Raw genomic sequence first — 14,095 nt, forward strand, 5'->3', positions numbered from 1 at the left:
ATCCACTTCAGCCTGGCCTCCAGCCCTCCCCTTGGCCAGCGTACCCGGTGAGTCCCAGTGTCCCCCTGGGTAGGCTGAAGAAGAACAGCATTATCTGGGGAGTTTAGCAAGTCTTTTATGGAACATGCACAGAAAGCCCACTAAGGCTCAGCCCCATAATTTGTGGTGCAGCAGGGGCTTAAGACTATCCTATAAATTAGTGCAGACCGTGGGCCCAGAGCCAGCTGCCTTTTCTGCCCCAGATAGTGAGGACAAAGATCATTAGCCTAGGCTCAAGCAGCCATTGCAGGCTGTGGCCAAGTAAAATACCAAAGATGGTGGAAAGTCAAATTTAGATCCTCAGCAGGGTAGGGACGAAGTCTTGAGTTGAAGCTGCAAGACCACAGTTTAAGAGCCAGCTCTGCCACTCACCATTTGGAGGAGCCTGGGCTGGGCCGTTCCTGCCCAACTCCGGGGGCAGCACTTACATTAAAACGTGTCCCCAGGGGCTTCCCTGGTGGTGCAGTGGTTAAGAATCCGCCTGCCAATGCAGGGGACACGGGTTTGCGCCCTGGTCCGGGAAGATCCCACATGCCGCGGAGCAACTAAACCTGTGCGCCACAACTACTGAGCCCACACGCCATAACTACAGAAGCCCGCGTGCCTAGAGCCCGTGCTCTGCCGCGAGAGAAGCCACTGCAACAGGAGGCCCGCGCACCGCAACGAAGAGTAGCCCTCACTTGCCGCAACTAGAGAAAACTCGCGCACAGCAACGAAGACCCGACGCAGCCAAAAATAAATAAAATAAAATAAATACATTTTTTTTAAAATGAAGAAAAAGAAAAAAGGTGTCCCCAGAACATAACTGTAGAAAGTCAGGGCCCATATTTCCCCAACTGTAAAATGGGGTCAACTTCTACCTGCTGGGATTGTTATACAGATGCTGTATAGAGTCATTGTACAGATTCAATTAATTAAATACACCACCACTCCACCTGTTGTTCAAGGCTTCACCAGATGTAGAATACACTATGGGGAGAGTCTGCCACTTGGGCCCAATGAACATGGGCAGAGGAGTTTTCTCATCCTTTCTCCCTCCACATCCACTTCCCCTTCCTCTAAACAGAGGTAGGCCTCAAGGGGCAGCAGGTAAGGTTACCCTTCCACGTGGAGAACTGGCCATTCTGGTAGTAGTCGGTGTGCATCTGCAGCCCCAGCAGGAAGTTGTGGAACTCAGACAAAAAGGCCCGGGAGGTGAGGATGTTGCGGAAAGTATTGGACAGCCATGACCCTGGCATCACCACCGTGGTGTCCAGCATGTTGGCATCACATTTGGGGATTTCAGGTAGGAGTGGCTCATCTTCTGCAGGGGAGGGGGGTGGATGGAGGACAGGTTACAGAGCTGGAGTCCCCAGATTGCCCAGGTGAAGCACCCCATGGTTGCCCTGCACCCAGGGGTCAGCCTGTAAGTGCAGTGCACACCTTCCTTGTCTAGTTCTCGGAGCCAGGAGGACCCAGGGGAGAGACATAGAACAGGGGCAGGGTAGAGGAGAAGGAGTGGGGTGACAGGCAAGGAGGGGTTCCAGAGAAAACAGAGAGTCCAGAAGGGTGACCTTTAACTGCATTCATAGATCCCCACCCTCTGCAGCTCTCCTGGGCACCGTGCAGCTCTTCCAAGCCTACCACACGGTGCATCCACTCCCCCGGGCCAGGCCAGAGCTGGCAAAGGCGTATCCAAGTGCAATCACCCTCCTTTCCAGGCAGGGAAGACCCCCAGCTGCCCTCCTATTTCCATGGGCCATAGGGATGAGGTTGAAACACGTGGCAGGTGGACTGCTCCTCAGCTGCTGATCCACCTTCCCCACCCTGCCATCGCCCAACCAGGAGGGGAAGCCAGTGGGTCACCCACCGATATCATGCACTCTCTCCCTTGTCCACCTGTGGAAAAACTCCTCCGAGGTGTGGGACAAATTCCAGGCATCGAGCAGGTTCAGGGAGAAGATGCTGCTCCACAGACCTAGGGAGCAGGACCAGCGGTGAGCTGCTGTGCCCAAGAGCCTCCAGGCCCACCCAAATACTGATTGATTCTGCCTTGGACTCGATGCCCCCTCCAAGTCAAGCTGCTCAGGGAGTGGGACGGGCTTTCATTTCCCTCTCCCCACAGTGCAGCTCGACATAAGTGACTCAGCTCTTCTCCGCTCTCCTCTTGGAACTGGAAGAGGGTATGAAGGCATATAAGGCACAGCCCCAGGAGAGACTTAATGCTGACAAGTGCAGGCTTCAAGTTCAAGTCCAGAAATCACCCCTTGCATCAGTTAACACACTAGTTTAGGACAGCGCCTGGCACATGGTGAGCACTCAATAAATGTAACACCATCTCTTATTATGATTTAAAAAATGCAACACAGTAATAATAATACTCATGTGAAATCTTTCACATACATTGACCCATTTGAATCCTCCATAAGGTTGGTTTTACTCTTAAGCCCAGTTTACAGATGAGAACACTGAAGCTCAGGAAGGTTAGGTAATTTGGCCTACTTTGCACAGCTAATAAATGAGGAACCAGAGTTCAAGTCCGAGTGTCTCACCTACAGATCTCTGAGCCACATGCTCAACAGCACAGGTGTTCAGAGGAAGGAGAGGCTGCTGGGGGCTGGGGGCTTCGGGGCTGACTTCCCAGAAGAAATGGAGCTTAAGTGGGACTTTCTGGGATGGCTTGGATTTGGGATAGATGGAAGGGAGGGGGAGGCAGACAACTAGTTTAAATAAGGGCATAACTGTTGTTGAGGCTGTAAAAATGGGTCCGTTTTTTGCGGTTGCCCTTTGACAGATGTACTTTGGGCTCTGAAGGGGAGAACTCTACGAGTGGACATCACAGTCAGGCCCCTGCACTCAGTGGGCCTGGCTTCTGGAGGACCAGGGAACATAGTGTTGGGAGCTGGGCCAGGCTTCCCCAGACACTCTGTCTTCACCCTGAGGTCCCCTCTGGCCCCTTGGATCCCAGGGGCTGGTTCAAGCCCCGGAAACAGGCATGTTGCTTCCTGGAACCGGGGAGAAGGGGGTAGAAGTTCCAGAAGCTTCCATCTCAGCCTGCAACTCCCAGTCTGGTTCTGAATGGACACCAGGGAGACGACTGGAGACCAGGACATTGGGAGAGTCCCCTTTGTTCCCCAGTGACCCAGGAGCCCCTGTCAGGTCCTTCTAGGCCCACAGGGTCACAGGGAGATCAGGGCAGTCTGGGAGGCTGGGAGGCTCCGGAGCCTCTCCTGGAATGAGGGTATGCTGACAAATGCCAGGAGGGTCACATGCCCAAGGGATAACCCAAACCAGCACCAGCACCTGGCACATGATCCTGGGGGAACAGACCGTGTCTCCTCGTCATTCCTCTAATCAAACGCGGAGCCTGTTCCGCATGGGGCAGGTTTCCCAGGGGCCTCCCCCAGCCAGGAGTCACCTAGCATGTAGCATATCCGCGACTCTGGGATCCTCCTCATCAGCCGCCCCATGAAGAACTCGGAGCCGAAGAGCTCGGTGGGAACGAAGGCTCCATACTTCTGCAGGCCCACCTCGTAGGGGGAGAACTCGAACCACTCTGCACACGAAGCAGCAGGGCAGGGTGTCAGTCTCAGGCCGGGGCGGCCCCGCCCACCCTTCTCCTTGCTGGCGCCGCCTCCCCGGCCGCGAGAAGCCTGGGATGCGGAGGCCGCAGTTCCCCCGCAGGGCACAGGGGGGCGCCCGTGACCGGCTTCTGCTGGCCCGGCAAAACTCAGTGTTGCAAGCTGCACAGGCTCGTTTGCGCCTCATAAACCCGGACCAAAACCGGACCCCGAAGCAGGGCAGGTCTCTAGAGTCCCTCCATCCTGGCAGCTTAAGAAATGTCTAGGACTCTCTCCCTTCACGACCTTTATTTCCTCTATCCCATCAAATCTCTGCTCAGGGGAGCCATAGGACCCCTGCTGCCCACCGGCTACACGCGTCTGGGCAGAAGGGGGTAGCCAAGTGGATTTCTTCAGCTGTCAGCACATTCTTGCTGTGGAGGCTGGCAAAGGTATGGTGGCGGGATGTGTGCGCTGGGGTACTGAGTGCCTTTGCCTGCTGAGAAGGGACCCACCCCGCCCCGGGGAAATTGCTAGCCACCAGTGTTACCTCTGAAATCCTGGTTGCTTACATCATCCTTGACATTGATGGTGAGGTAGATGGGCAGGGGGTTCTGGCCCTGACACAAAGCAGCACGCTGATCTGACAGTTTGCATTCATATCTCTGTGTGGAAAAATAATGGTTAAGGAGAAGGAGCAGACAAGCGGCCAGGAAGCAGTGCAGAATAAGAGGATAGTCTGGACCTCTGGCAGCCCACCAGGCTCCTGAGCCCACCAGGCTGCTCTGGAGGTCTCACCTGACACCAGTCAAAGCGACGCTTAAAATGTACCCAGAAAATGTTCACTCATCCTTGGGCCGTTCATCACCCCAGACACATGGACAGGGTGGGACTGGATCTGCAGTTTAGAGCTGTTCTTCAGAGTCCTGGGGTTCTCCTCGAGTCTCAGGGACCAGAGAATGAAAAGGCCGGGGGTGGAGGAGGCCACCACTGCCCCCTCTTCATCCTCATCACCTTCCACCCGACTCAAACCAGAGCAGCTCCATTTTTTTAAAAATCTGCTTTGCATGTTGGGCTCTCTCATAAATTCATTTGGGAGGGGAAAAAAAAGATTCTTCTTTTTAAACAAAAGATTTGGAAACTTGCCACCGGATGGCAGTCAAATTCCCTCTAAGCCCCCAGAGCACTAAGTGGTGTAATCAAAGCGGGAGTCCTGCAGATCAGCCTGGACCACAGGCCACCTCCCAAAGTGAATCAGCCAGTGTAGACAAGGCCAGTGGAGGCTTTAGAGGACCAGGCTCTGACCCCAGGCCAAGCAGCTGCCTGGTGGGTGACATCCATGGTTGCGCGAGTGTGTAAAGGCACAGAACCTGTGTGGGATGGTAAACATGTGTCGGTCAAACAACTCTTAGGCCTCCCTTGCAAGGCCAACAGGATGCCTGTCAGAACTGGGCCCAGAGATATGGGCACCACAGCAATGACCGTCATGGAAGGAGAGGAAGTTGCAGACTCGGGGAACAGCCCAATCCACACTCATTGTCAAGGGGGCCTGAGGCAAAGGAGCTCCTGCCTTGGCCAGAGTGGAAGAGCAGAGGCCTCCTTCCATCAATCCTAGACTTGCTTTCCCAGGAACCTAGGCTCCTTCCTACACCAAACCCTGGGCAATGCTCAGACTCTAATGTTAAAAGCCTTGGAGCTTTCCTCCTCACCACATGGAGCACTAACTACTCTAAGAAATATTAACTGTTGACGAAACGGTTGATGAAATTCCCATTTAAGGAATAGCACAGAGCAGAGCCAGAATTCAAATCCTGTCCTGCCTGAATCCAAAAGCCAACACCCTCAGCCTCTGCCTGCCCTGCTCCATCATGTGGACAGAGTAGACAGACAGTGGGTTATCAGAAAGGGCAGGTTTCCATCAAAGGCTGTCAGTGCCCGCGTTTGAATCCCCACTGTCTAGCACAGTTCCTGGCATGCAGGAGGTACTTAATTTTGTTGAAAGAATGAATGGGGGAATGAATGAATGTTGAAGATGAGGTTTGGTCTGTCCTTGGTTGCTCAAATTGTCTGTGTTTTCTGGAAGAGGGGATCTACTAGAAAAGAATTTGCTGTCCCTCTTCCTTCTGGAAGTAAGTTCTGATTTGAATTCTGAACTCTTCAGACACCTTTGGGAGTGGGGCAGACAGCCATAGGCCTGGATAGAAATTAGATGGGAAGCCCTACTCTGGGGTCAAGCAACAGCCAAAGTTGGTTCCACCCTGGGGTCTGGGCAGTCGGAAGGGTCCATGTGTTAGCTGAGCTCACCCTGATGTCCGGGATGGCAGCATCCCATGGGGATCCCACTGCCCTACCACGGCCCACATGGCTCTCACAGCAGCTGGGTCCCAACACAGGCTGCTTCTCTTCTTGGGCACACACTGCTCAGATCATTGGATATCAGAGCTGGAAGGAACCTCACTGGGCTCATCCTCCGTGTGGTGGCCATGAGAAGGGGCCCAGCAGACCTCCAACTACAGGAGTGTAATTGGCTGATGGCCCAGCTACCGTGCTCTGAAATCCAGGGCTGAGTTTGTTCTAAGGCCACACTTCCCACTGGGCTGGTCCCAGCCCATGACTGAGCGTGGCAGGGATCCTGAGGCAGGCCCACTGTGGTGGAGGGGAGGGGGCGGTGCCAGACTCCTCTGATGGCCAATTTGGCTGGGGAACTCTGCAAGGGTCACTGTGCTGACCTTTCAGACCGCACAGTGGGCTAGGATGCTTCCACCTGGCCTTTCCTTCCCTCTCTCCTCCACTTGGGGTCAGGCTTACATCACACTCTGATGGCTCCCTCCCCATTTTCTCTCACAGGTTCTCAGAGGGCCCGCTGCCTCTCAGAAAGGTTGCACCTAAGTCACCCCTGATGTGAGGGTTTCAGTCATACTCCAAAGGGACTCGGGAAGACAATCCCACCATCTGCCTGCATCATGTGTTCTGATGCCTCATGCTTCTTAAGGCCCACGGGTGCATCTGCAGGTCTAACCTAACTCCCTCCTGCTGCGATGTACCTCCCGGTGCCCCAGTGAAGGCGGAGGGCTGGGCATCAGCCCCGGGCGGGCTGGGCCCCAGGGGAAGCTGAGCACCTACCTCGTCCCCCAGACAGGTCTCGACCAGCAGACCCCAGAAGTCTGTGAAGGTGACTTTGTAGCCTTCCTGCCTGCGCTGCTGCAGCTCCTCCCGGAATTTGAGGAGCTGATCTGGGAACAGAGCGGGCGTCTTGTCCTTGACTACGTGCCTCCGCGCCTCGAGGATGGCAAGCTCCAGGTTTTTGGAGGACCAGTCAGGGTCACGGTACAAGGTAGCCATGGTCCTGGAGAGAGACAGGCGTGGCTGAGAGAGCTGAGCCAGCCCTGGCCAGATCGACCCTGGACCCTGGCAGGAAAGGAGGTGGGTAGGTCATGGGAAACCCTCACCTGCCAGGAGAGGAGCCTGGAGGAAATGGGGTGAGGCCCGGTCAGGGAGGGGAGAACATTCTTACTCAAAGTCACGATTGCTGTGCCAGGTGGAGCACAGTGCTTAACAGTGAAGATTCTGGACCCAGATCTTCCTGGGTTCAAAACCAGACTCTGCCGCTCACCAGCCATGGGATCTGGGCAAGGTACCTAACTGCTCCTCACCTCAGTTTTCCCATCTGTGGGTTGGGGAGAAGGATGATAACTGTACCTACCTCACAGCGTTATTGTGAAGATGACATGAGTCAATGTAAAATGATTAGGACAGTACCGGGCATGAAGTAAGTGCTGGGGCCAGCATTTGACCCCAGGCTTTGCTGATTCCAAATCCTGGACTCTTCTCACTCTGCCACATTAATTCCCATAATTGTGATGCCAGCTAAGACTTACTTCCCCTTCTTCTTCTTAACTTCTATGTGGGCAGTGGGGAGGAGTAAAACAAAGATAGATATCCCCCTAGCCCTGGGTCTTTGCCTCTGTCTGCCTCTGCTTGGCCTGGACCCGGCTTTTCTCAGTCTAGGTCAGGACAGCACCCAGGAATCCCCCTCCCCACAGTGGACCTGGTCTACAGCTGCACAGCTGTCTGAGCAGCGGCCTCTCCCTTCAGGAGTTTTCTTCAACAAAAAGTACCCTGCTCTCCATAAGGTTCACGCTGTTACTTTCATACCTTTAAAAAGCTTTAAAAAAACATTACAAATGATTGATTTTGATTTTACAAAATTCCTTCCCAGTGCTTTCCCAGGCCAGGAGACACCCTACCCCCACCCCAGCTGGGTCTGAGTTCCTCCCAGTTTCCTGCCTGGCCCAGAGGTAGGCCAGGAGGATTCAGGTGCCCCTCTACCCTGGTGCAAGCAAGTTTATCTCCTTAACCTACTTCCCATGGGCAGTGGTTTATCGGTGAGATTAAGAATGTGGGTCCCCTCCCCCCCCCCAAAAAAAAAGAATGTGGGCCCTGGACTCAGACAGCCTGGGTTGAAATCCCAGCTCTACCGCTCATTAGCTGAGTGACCCTGGGCAAATTCCTTTCTTTCTCCAGCTGTAAAATGAGCATAATGACAACATCTTCCTCATAGTCTTCTTGTGAAGAAGAAATGAGATAGTCCATTGGAAGCAGTCACCCCAGTGCTCCGTGCAGAGGCAATGCCCGTAATCGTCAGCTATCCTTCTGTCCCACCTGGGCTGAAGCCTCGGGGCCTCTGGTGCACCAGGAACCCTTGGTTTTCCTCACATCCACCCCCTCAAATGAAAGTTACCCAGAGCCCCTCCAGGATGAGGGACACAGCTTGGGACGTTGAGGGCTCTGAGGCCCACTAGTTACACACAGAATAAGATGCAGCCCTGGCTGAGAGGATGTGGGTAGTCACAAGGCCTGGGTCACCCTAGACCAGGGCTGCATTACGACTTTGGTGGGCCCCTTCCACCATAAAAATATTAAAAATTATCTTCTATGACTGTTGTATAAAGACAAATACAGTGATATATTACTATATATTAAAACACTTTCTTCAACCTAGGTTTCTTTTAAAGAACTTAAAAGAAATTACAACATCTTTGTGGGCCGCCAGCGGCATCGTGAATCCCAGGTGCCGTGGCTCCTGTGGAGAAGCCGGCCTCGTGCTGGCCTCACCTGTCAGGGGAGCTAAGGGCTCACCCTCCCTGCTCACCAGCAAGAGTGAGGATGGGAGCCCGAGGATGCCTGCAGGGCAGAGGGAGCACGCAGGGCTGGGGGTGGGCTGGAACGTGGCAGCCAGAGCAGCGGGCCAGCTCCACCCACCCCAGGAGACCTGGCACAGTCTGAGAGAGGGCAGCTGCTGGGGAGATGCACCAGTGGCACCAGTGGTTCACTCATAACTGGCTGCCACGCTCCTGGGACCCTGCCACAGTAATGGAGTCATGACCAACACGTGTCCCTGGTGTACCCAGTACTGGGAGAGCATCTCACAACAACCCCATGAGGTCAGGGCTATTACTATCCCCACTTTACAGATACAGAAAATGAGACTCAGAGAAGTTCAACTGCATTCCCAAGGTCACACAGTGGTGAGGGGTAGAGCTGCCCAGGTGTCACGAGTCACTCTACTTGGGGCGGATGAGCTTTACCAGAGACCCCACCCCCGCCCGCCGGCCAGGCTGTTGGCTGCTCGCTCTGGGCTTCACCAGACAGTGGCCCCCCGCTCCTTACCAGGTGGCCCCTGACAGGCCAGTGATGTAGCTGGCACAGTTCAGGATGTTCAGCTTCTGCAGCCCCAGCAGGTGGCCATACATGGCAGTCATGGATCTTGTCCCACCCCCAGTGGCCATGATGGATATCAGTGGGACCTGGGGGCACATGGAGGCAGACTGCTGGGGCAATGCTGGGTAGGGGAAGACTTGGAGAGACAGGAGCTTAGAAATAACAGTGGAAGAGGAAGAGCTGGCTACAGAGAGCAGAGAGTGGGGACTGAGTGACCTGAAAACTGCCTTTCACAGAGTGTCAAGCCGCCTGGTAGGTCTAGAACTGGACCTTAGTTCCAAACCCAGTGGTCGGTGTCGGGCTTGGTAAATTAGAAGGCCATGGCTGGAGGAGTTCTTGGCACTATTAATCTAGCTCTCAGTTAACAGATGATGAACTGGGGCCAGAGGGCTGGGTGGCTCGCTCAAGAGCCCAGCTAGCGTGTGATTCTCTAATGGCTGCAAATCAGCACCTGCTGTAGAGGGATTGGATGTCAGGCTCAGGCCTGGCACATGGTATGTGGTCCCTATAGACCATATGTGTAAAAGCAGGGGTAAATGGATTTTTGATGTGGGAAGGAGCACAGTTGTCACCTCTGGGTTTACTTAGGTTTAAAATGTCCTCAGTGTGTTTCCCTATAGATGGGAGAGTGAGGCGTGGAGTCTTTGCCAAGACTCACTCAGTTTTCATCTGAGTGGGGACTGTAAGATGTACTGTCGGCCGAAGCCCCATCACAGCCCTCCTCAGGGACGAGGTCTCTGTCTACACCTGTGGTTGGCCTCTGAAGTGCGGGCTCTCCGAGGGCTGACCTGCTGCTCAGGGGAGTGTGAGCCTCAGCCCCTACCAGGGAGGGGACAGAGGGCTCTGGCAAAGGCACCATCATCTACCTGTGCACAGAAGCTGGCCCTGCGTGAGGAAGCTGACTCTCTCCAGCCCCCCACTGCTGTTCGTTCTGTGTGTGTGTGCGCGTGTGCGTGTGCGTGTGTGTGTGCGCACGTGCGCATACATTTATGGGAAGGGAGAATTGAAGAATGAAAGGCCCAGGGCCTTTTGGGTGGAGGTGTGTAGAATGTGGGTGGTGGTGGAGCTTCCAGTGTTTTCCTGGCTGGGGAAAGGATGCCACATTGTCCCGTGTAGATAAGACATCATTCATCATCTCAGGATCTGTTAGCGCACGGGGAGCAGCAGCTGGGGCTCCTTCCTTTCTCTCTACTCTGCCCTTCCTGCCCCTTGCGAACACACAACTGAATCACATCCAGCACAGCCAGTCACCTGGGCACCTGGAACCTCAGCAGTAAGGGCCACCAGGAAAGGCAGTGCTGAGGCTGCCCTGGGGCAAGGGAGGGACTGCAGGGGGCAGCTGGCAGGCACAGTGTTCGAAGGACAAGCCTGGCTCTGAGCGGACCTCTGCTCACCCACCTCGTCTGCCTGCAGGTCCTCCTCCAGCTGCAACACCTGCTTCAGCGCCTCAGCCACCACCACCCTCCGCTTCTGCAGGAACTCCAGCTCTGCCTGGCACAGGCTGAAGCCTAGCCGCACGTGCAGTGCCTCGGAGCTGTGGGGACAGAGGAGCTTGGCTTAGCAGGTCTGTAGACTCCACCTCCATGGAGAAGACATGGCTTTAGGGTCAGTTGGACCTAGGCTTGAAGCCCGGTTCTGCCAGGAATCACCTTTGTGACCTTGGGCCCCTGCTTTCTCATCTGTAAAATGGGGCTAATCGTGCTTAACTCCTGGCACTGTCTTCAGCACTTAATGAGATAACAAATGTAAAGCCCCAAAGCCTTAGCTGGTAGACCGTAAGCAGGTACTCAACACAATTAGGGACTCACTGAACCTCTGCCTCTTCAACGAGATCTGGAAAGTCTTGAAAGCCTTCCCCCAGGCACCTTCTAGAGCCCAAGGCCAGACATGGGTGACAAGAGGCCCTGAGATCCTTTTGGCCAGTCCCTCTGAATAAGGCTCTACAGTAGGGCTCTTCTGAGCTGGATAAACAAGGTCCTGTTCTCATGGAGCTCATATTCCTTGGTGAGCTTTTCCTGCTCCCAGAGTAAAAATCATCCTGTGTGACAAAAACCCTTCACATCCCTGATCTCACCCTGTCACCCCCACAGGTCTGCAAGGTGGGTGGGGCAGGAAGAGCATGCCCAATGCTTGCCCTCTTTTTATCACATCCCTGATGTGAGCAAGTCCAGGCTTCTGGCCTGGCATCCAAGCCCCCACCTGATCTGTCCAACCTCACCTCCTGCTACTTCCTGGAAGGGTCCATCGGCTCTCAGGGCCCAGGAATAGTCTGGGTTCTAAGCCTCCTCCCACTGCCCATCAACACCCCTTGCATTCCAAGGCCCTCCTCCCCAGTGACTCCAGGAGAATGGACCTTGACAATTTCCAGCCTGAGTCTTAGTGACCCTGGTAACTATAAAGGTCACATCTCCTTGAAGGTAGGGCCTGGGAGCTCTCTCATTATGTTTCCTTCATGTCTGGTATAGGCCTGCAGACACAGCTGTGAGGAAATCTTCCCTTGGCCTCAACAAGGAATGAATAATAAAACAGCAATAATAATAACATTTGTTGATATTTTCTGAGTTTCCCACTTCGCAGATCACTGATTTCTTCACATGTGTTATCTCACTGGATCCTCAAAGCAACCCAATGATAGACAGTACTCCTGGTATTGCTCTAATTTACAGGTGAGAAAAACTGAGGTTTAGAGAGCCTTAATAACTTGACCAAGGACAAACAGCTATCAAATTGTAAATGGAAACTACAGTCACTTGATTTTCAACAAGGGTGCCAGGACAATTCAAAGGGGGAAAGAACAGTCTTTTCACCAAATGATGCTGTGACAACTGGATATCCACATGCAAAAGAATGAAGTTGGACCCCTATTTCACACTGTATATACAAATTAACTCAAAATTGATCATAGACCCAAATTGAGAGCTAAAACTATAAAACTATTAAAAGAAAACATGGGAGTAAATCTTCATGACCTTCGATTAGGCAATGGTTTTTTAAATATGTCACCAGAAGCACAAGTGACAAAAGAAAAAAATATACATACACTGAAGTTCACCAAAATTGAAAACTTCTGTGCTTCAAAGAACACCATTAAGAATGTGAAAGACAATCTCCAGAACAGGAAAAATATTTAGAAATCATATATCTGACAAGGGGCTTGTATCTAGAATATACAAAGAAATTTTACAAGTTAACAATAAAAGGCAAGTCACCCACTTTAAAAATGGGTAAAGGATTTGAATAGATATTTCTCCGAAGAAGATATAGAAATGGCCCATAAGCCTGTGAAAAAATGCTCAACGTCCCTGGCCGTCAGGGAAATGCAAATCAACACCACAACAAGATACCACTTTAAGTCCCTAAAGATAAATAAGTCAGAGGGACAGACCGAAAAAGGGCACTTTACCAGGGTGTAGACTTCATGTGTAATTCACAATTCTTGTTCTGGGAATTGAAAGATGAAGTTTGTCAGGGATGACAGCTCAGAGCCAAGTGGTCCCAACCAAATAAGGGGAGACTCACCACACCGTGCCCGCCCCCACCCCGGGACGCTTGACTTAGCGCATGCGCATGCAGCGCCCCGCCCGCGCATGCGCACACAGGTTCTCTTCTGGACGTCTCTCGCTCCCAACCTGGCTCAGCTTCCACACCCTGTCTTTGGCTCCACAATGCAGCTCAGCAGTCTTCTATCCCCCAAGACTCCTGTACCCTGCCTGAGAGACCCGCCACAAGCCATGCTCCCCGCCGGGCTCCCCAGGCTGTCCCCGTCTCCCTTCCACAGGCACTCCAGGTTACGCTGCTCAGGGACCCCTTCCCAGACCCAGGCCCTCACCACAGGCAGGGTCACCGCCTGGCCGTCAGGGAGGCAATCCAGGGACAGGCACACAGGGTCGTTCTTGCACGCACTGCAGCAGCAAAGCTGGAAGGATGGGCCGTTTCGTGAGGGGAGGGGCTGCTCCCAACTCGAGTCTGAACCAGCCCCTAACCCCCTACTGTCGCAGCCTCCTACCACAGAGCTCCACTGGCTCTTGGGCACCTCCACGTGGACCTGGGGCTGGAAGTACTTGGGGTAGTGGAAGCAGGCAGGGTTTGGGCCGCAGGGCTCCAGGCAGTGTGAGATGTGCTGGGTGTGCTCGAAGGACTCCGTCACTGTCACCGGGAGGCCCTTCACTGGAAGAGAGGACAAGAGGGCTGAGACCCCTGGGAAGCCTCCCACTTCCTACCCCAACTCGGCCCAATAAAAGGCCTAGGGGAGGTACCCAGGACAGGGGTTTAGAATTACCGAGGGCATTGGTTAAAATGCCCCAGAGAGTCTCATTCTGAAGGGCCAGGCGGGGCCCAGGAATCTGCGTTTTTACAAGGCTTTTGTGTGTGTGTGTGTGTGTGTGTGTGTGTGTGTGTGTGTGTGTGTGTGTGAGGTCTGAGAGGCTGAGTTTTCTGGACTAGTCCTCCTAGGTTCTGCTCCTCCACAAGGTGCCCCGAAGTTACCTTCCCACTGCACTGAAAGCAGGCCCTCTCCTTGCTGCCAGTTTGGGGGCAGAACCTCTTCCTTCCCCCTCCCTCCCCCATGCCAGTTGGGCTGTGCCGCTCTCCTCTCTGCAGACAGGGCTGGAAGCCTTGCATGGGGGGGATGGGGTGGAGTGGTGAGAAGGAGAGTCGCGTATTTGCGGATCTCTTAGGTCCCTGCCAGCTATAAAATGCGTTCCCCATGGAGCCCAGGGCAGCCATGGAGCAGCCAACTCTGGTGTTGACAGGGTTGGGAAGTGGCACTGTCCTCCCCACCCCCCAGCAGGCAGAGG

General features: G+C 53.9%; 1 protein-coding gene across 1 annotated transcript in view; it reads right to left on the reverse strand.

The window, feature by feature from the left end:
* The window catches only part of PLA2G4E (phospholipase A2 group IVE), a 45,606-nt gene that overhangs the window by 11,910 nt on the left and 19,601 nt on the right, over positions 1-14,095 (reverse strand). The window contains exons 8-17 of the mRNA XM_067744211.1: positions 13,306-13,466; positions 13,129-13,215; positions 12,703-12,740; positions 10,698-10,833; positions 9,249-9,385; positions 6,702-6,924; positions 4,129-4,243; positions 3,437-3,574; positions 1,889-1,996; positions 1,139-1,342 (exon numbers count right to left, since the gene is read on the reverse strand). Coding sequence (XP_067600312.1) covers positions 1,139-1,342; positions 1,889-1,996; positions 3,437-3,574; positions 4,129-4,243; positions 6,702-6,924; positions 9,249-9,385; positions 10,698-10,833; positions 12,703-12,740; positions 13,129-13,215; positions 13,306-13,466 — 1,347 coding nt within the window. The remainder of the gene's footprint in view (positions 1-1,138; positions 1,343-1,888; positions 1,997-3,436; positions 3,575-4,128; positions 4,244-6,701; positions 6,925-9,248; positions 9,386-10,697; positions 10,834-12,702; positions 12,741-13,128; positions 13,216-13,305; positions 13,467-14,095) is intronic.

This window comes from Pseudorca crassidens, chromosome 1 (assembly GCF_039906515.1).
Source record: "Pseudorca crassidens isolate mPseCra1 chromosome 1, mPseCra1.hap1, whole genome shotgun sequence".
NCBI lineage: Eukaryota > Metazoa > Chordata > Mammalia > Artiodactyla > Delphinidae > Pseudorca > Pseudorca crassidens.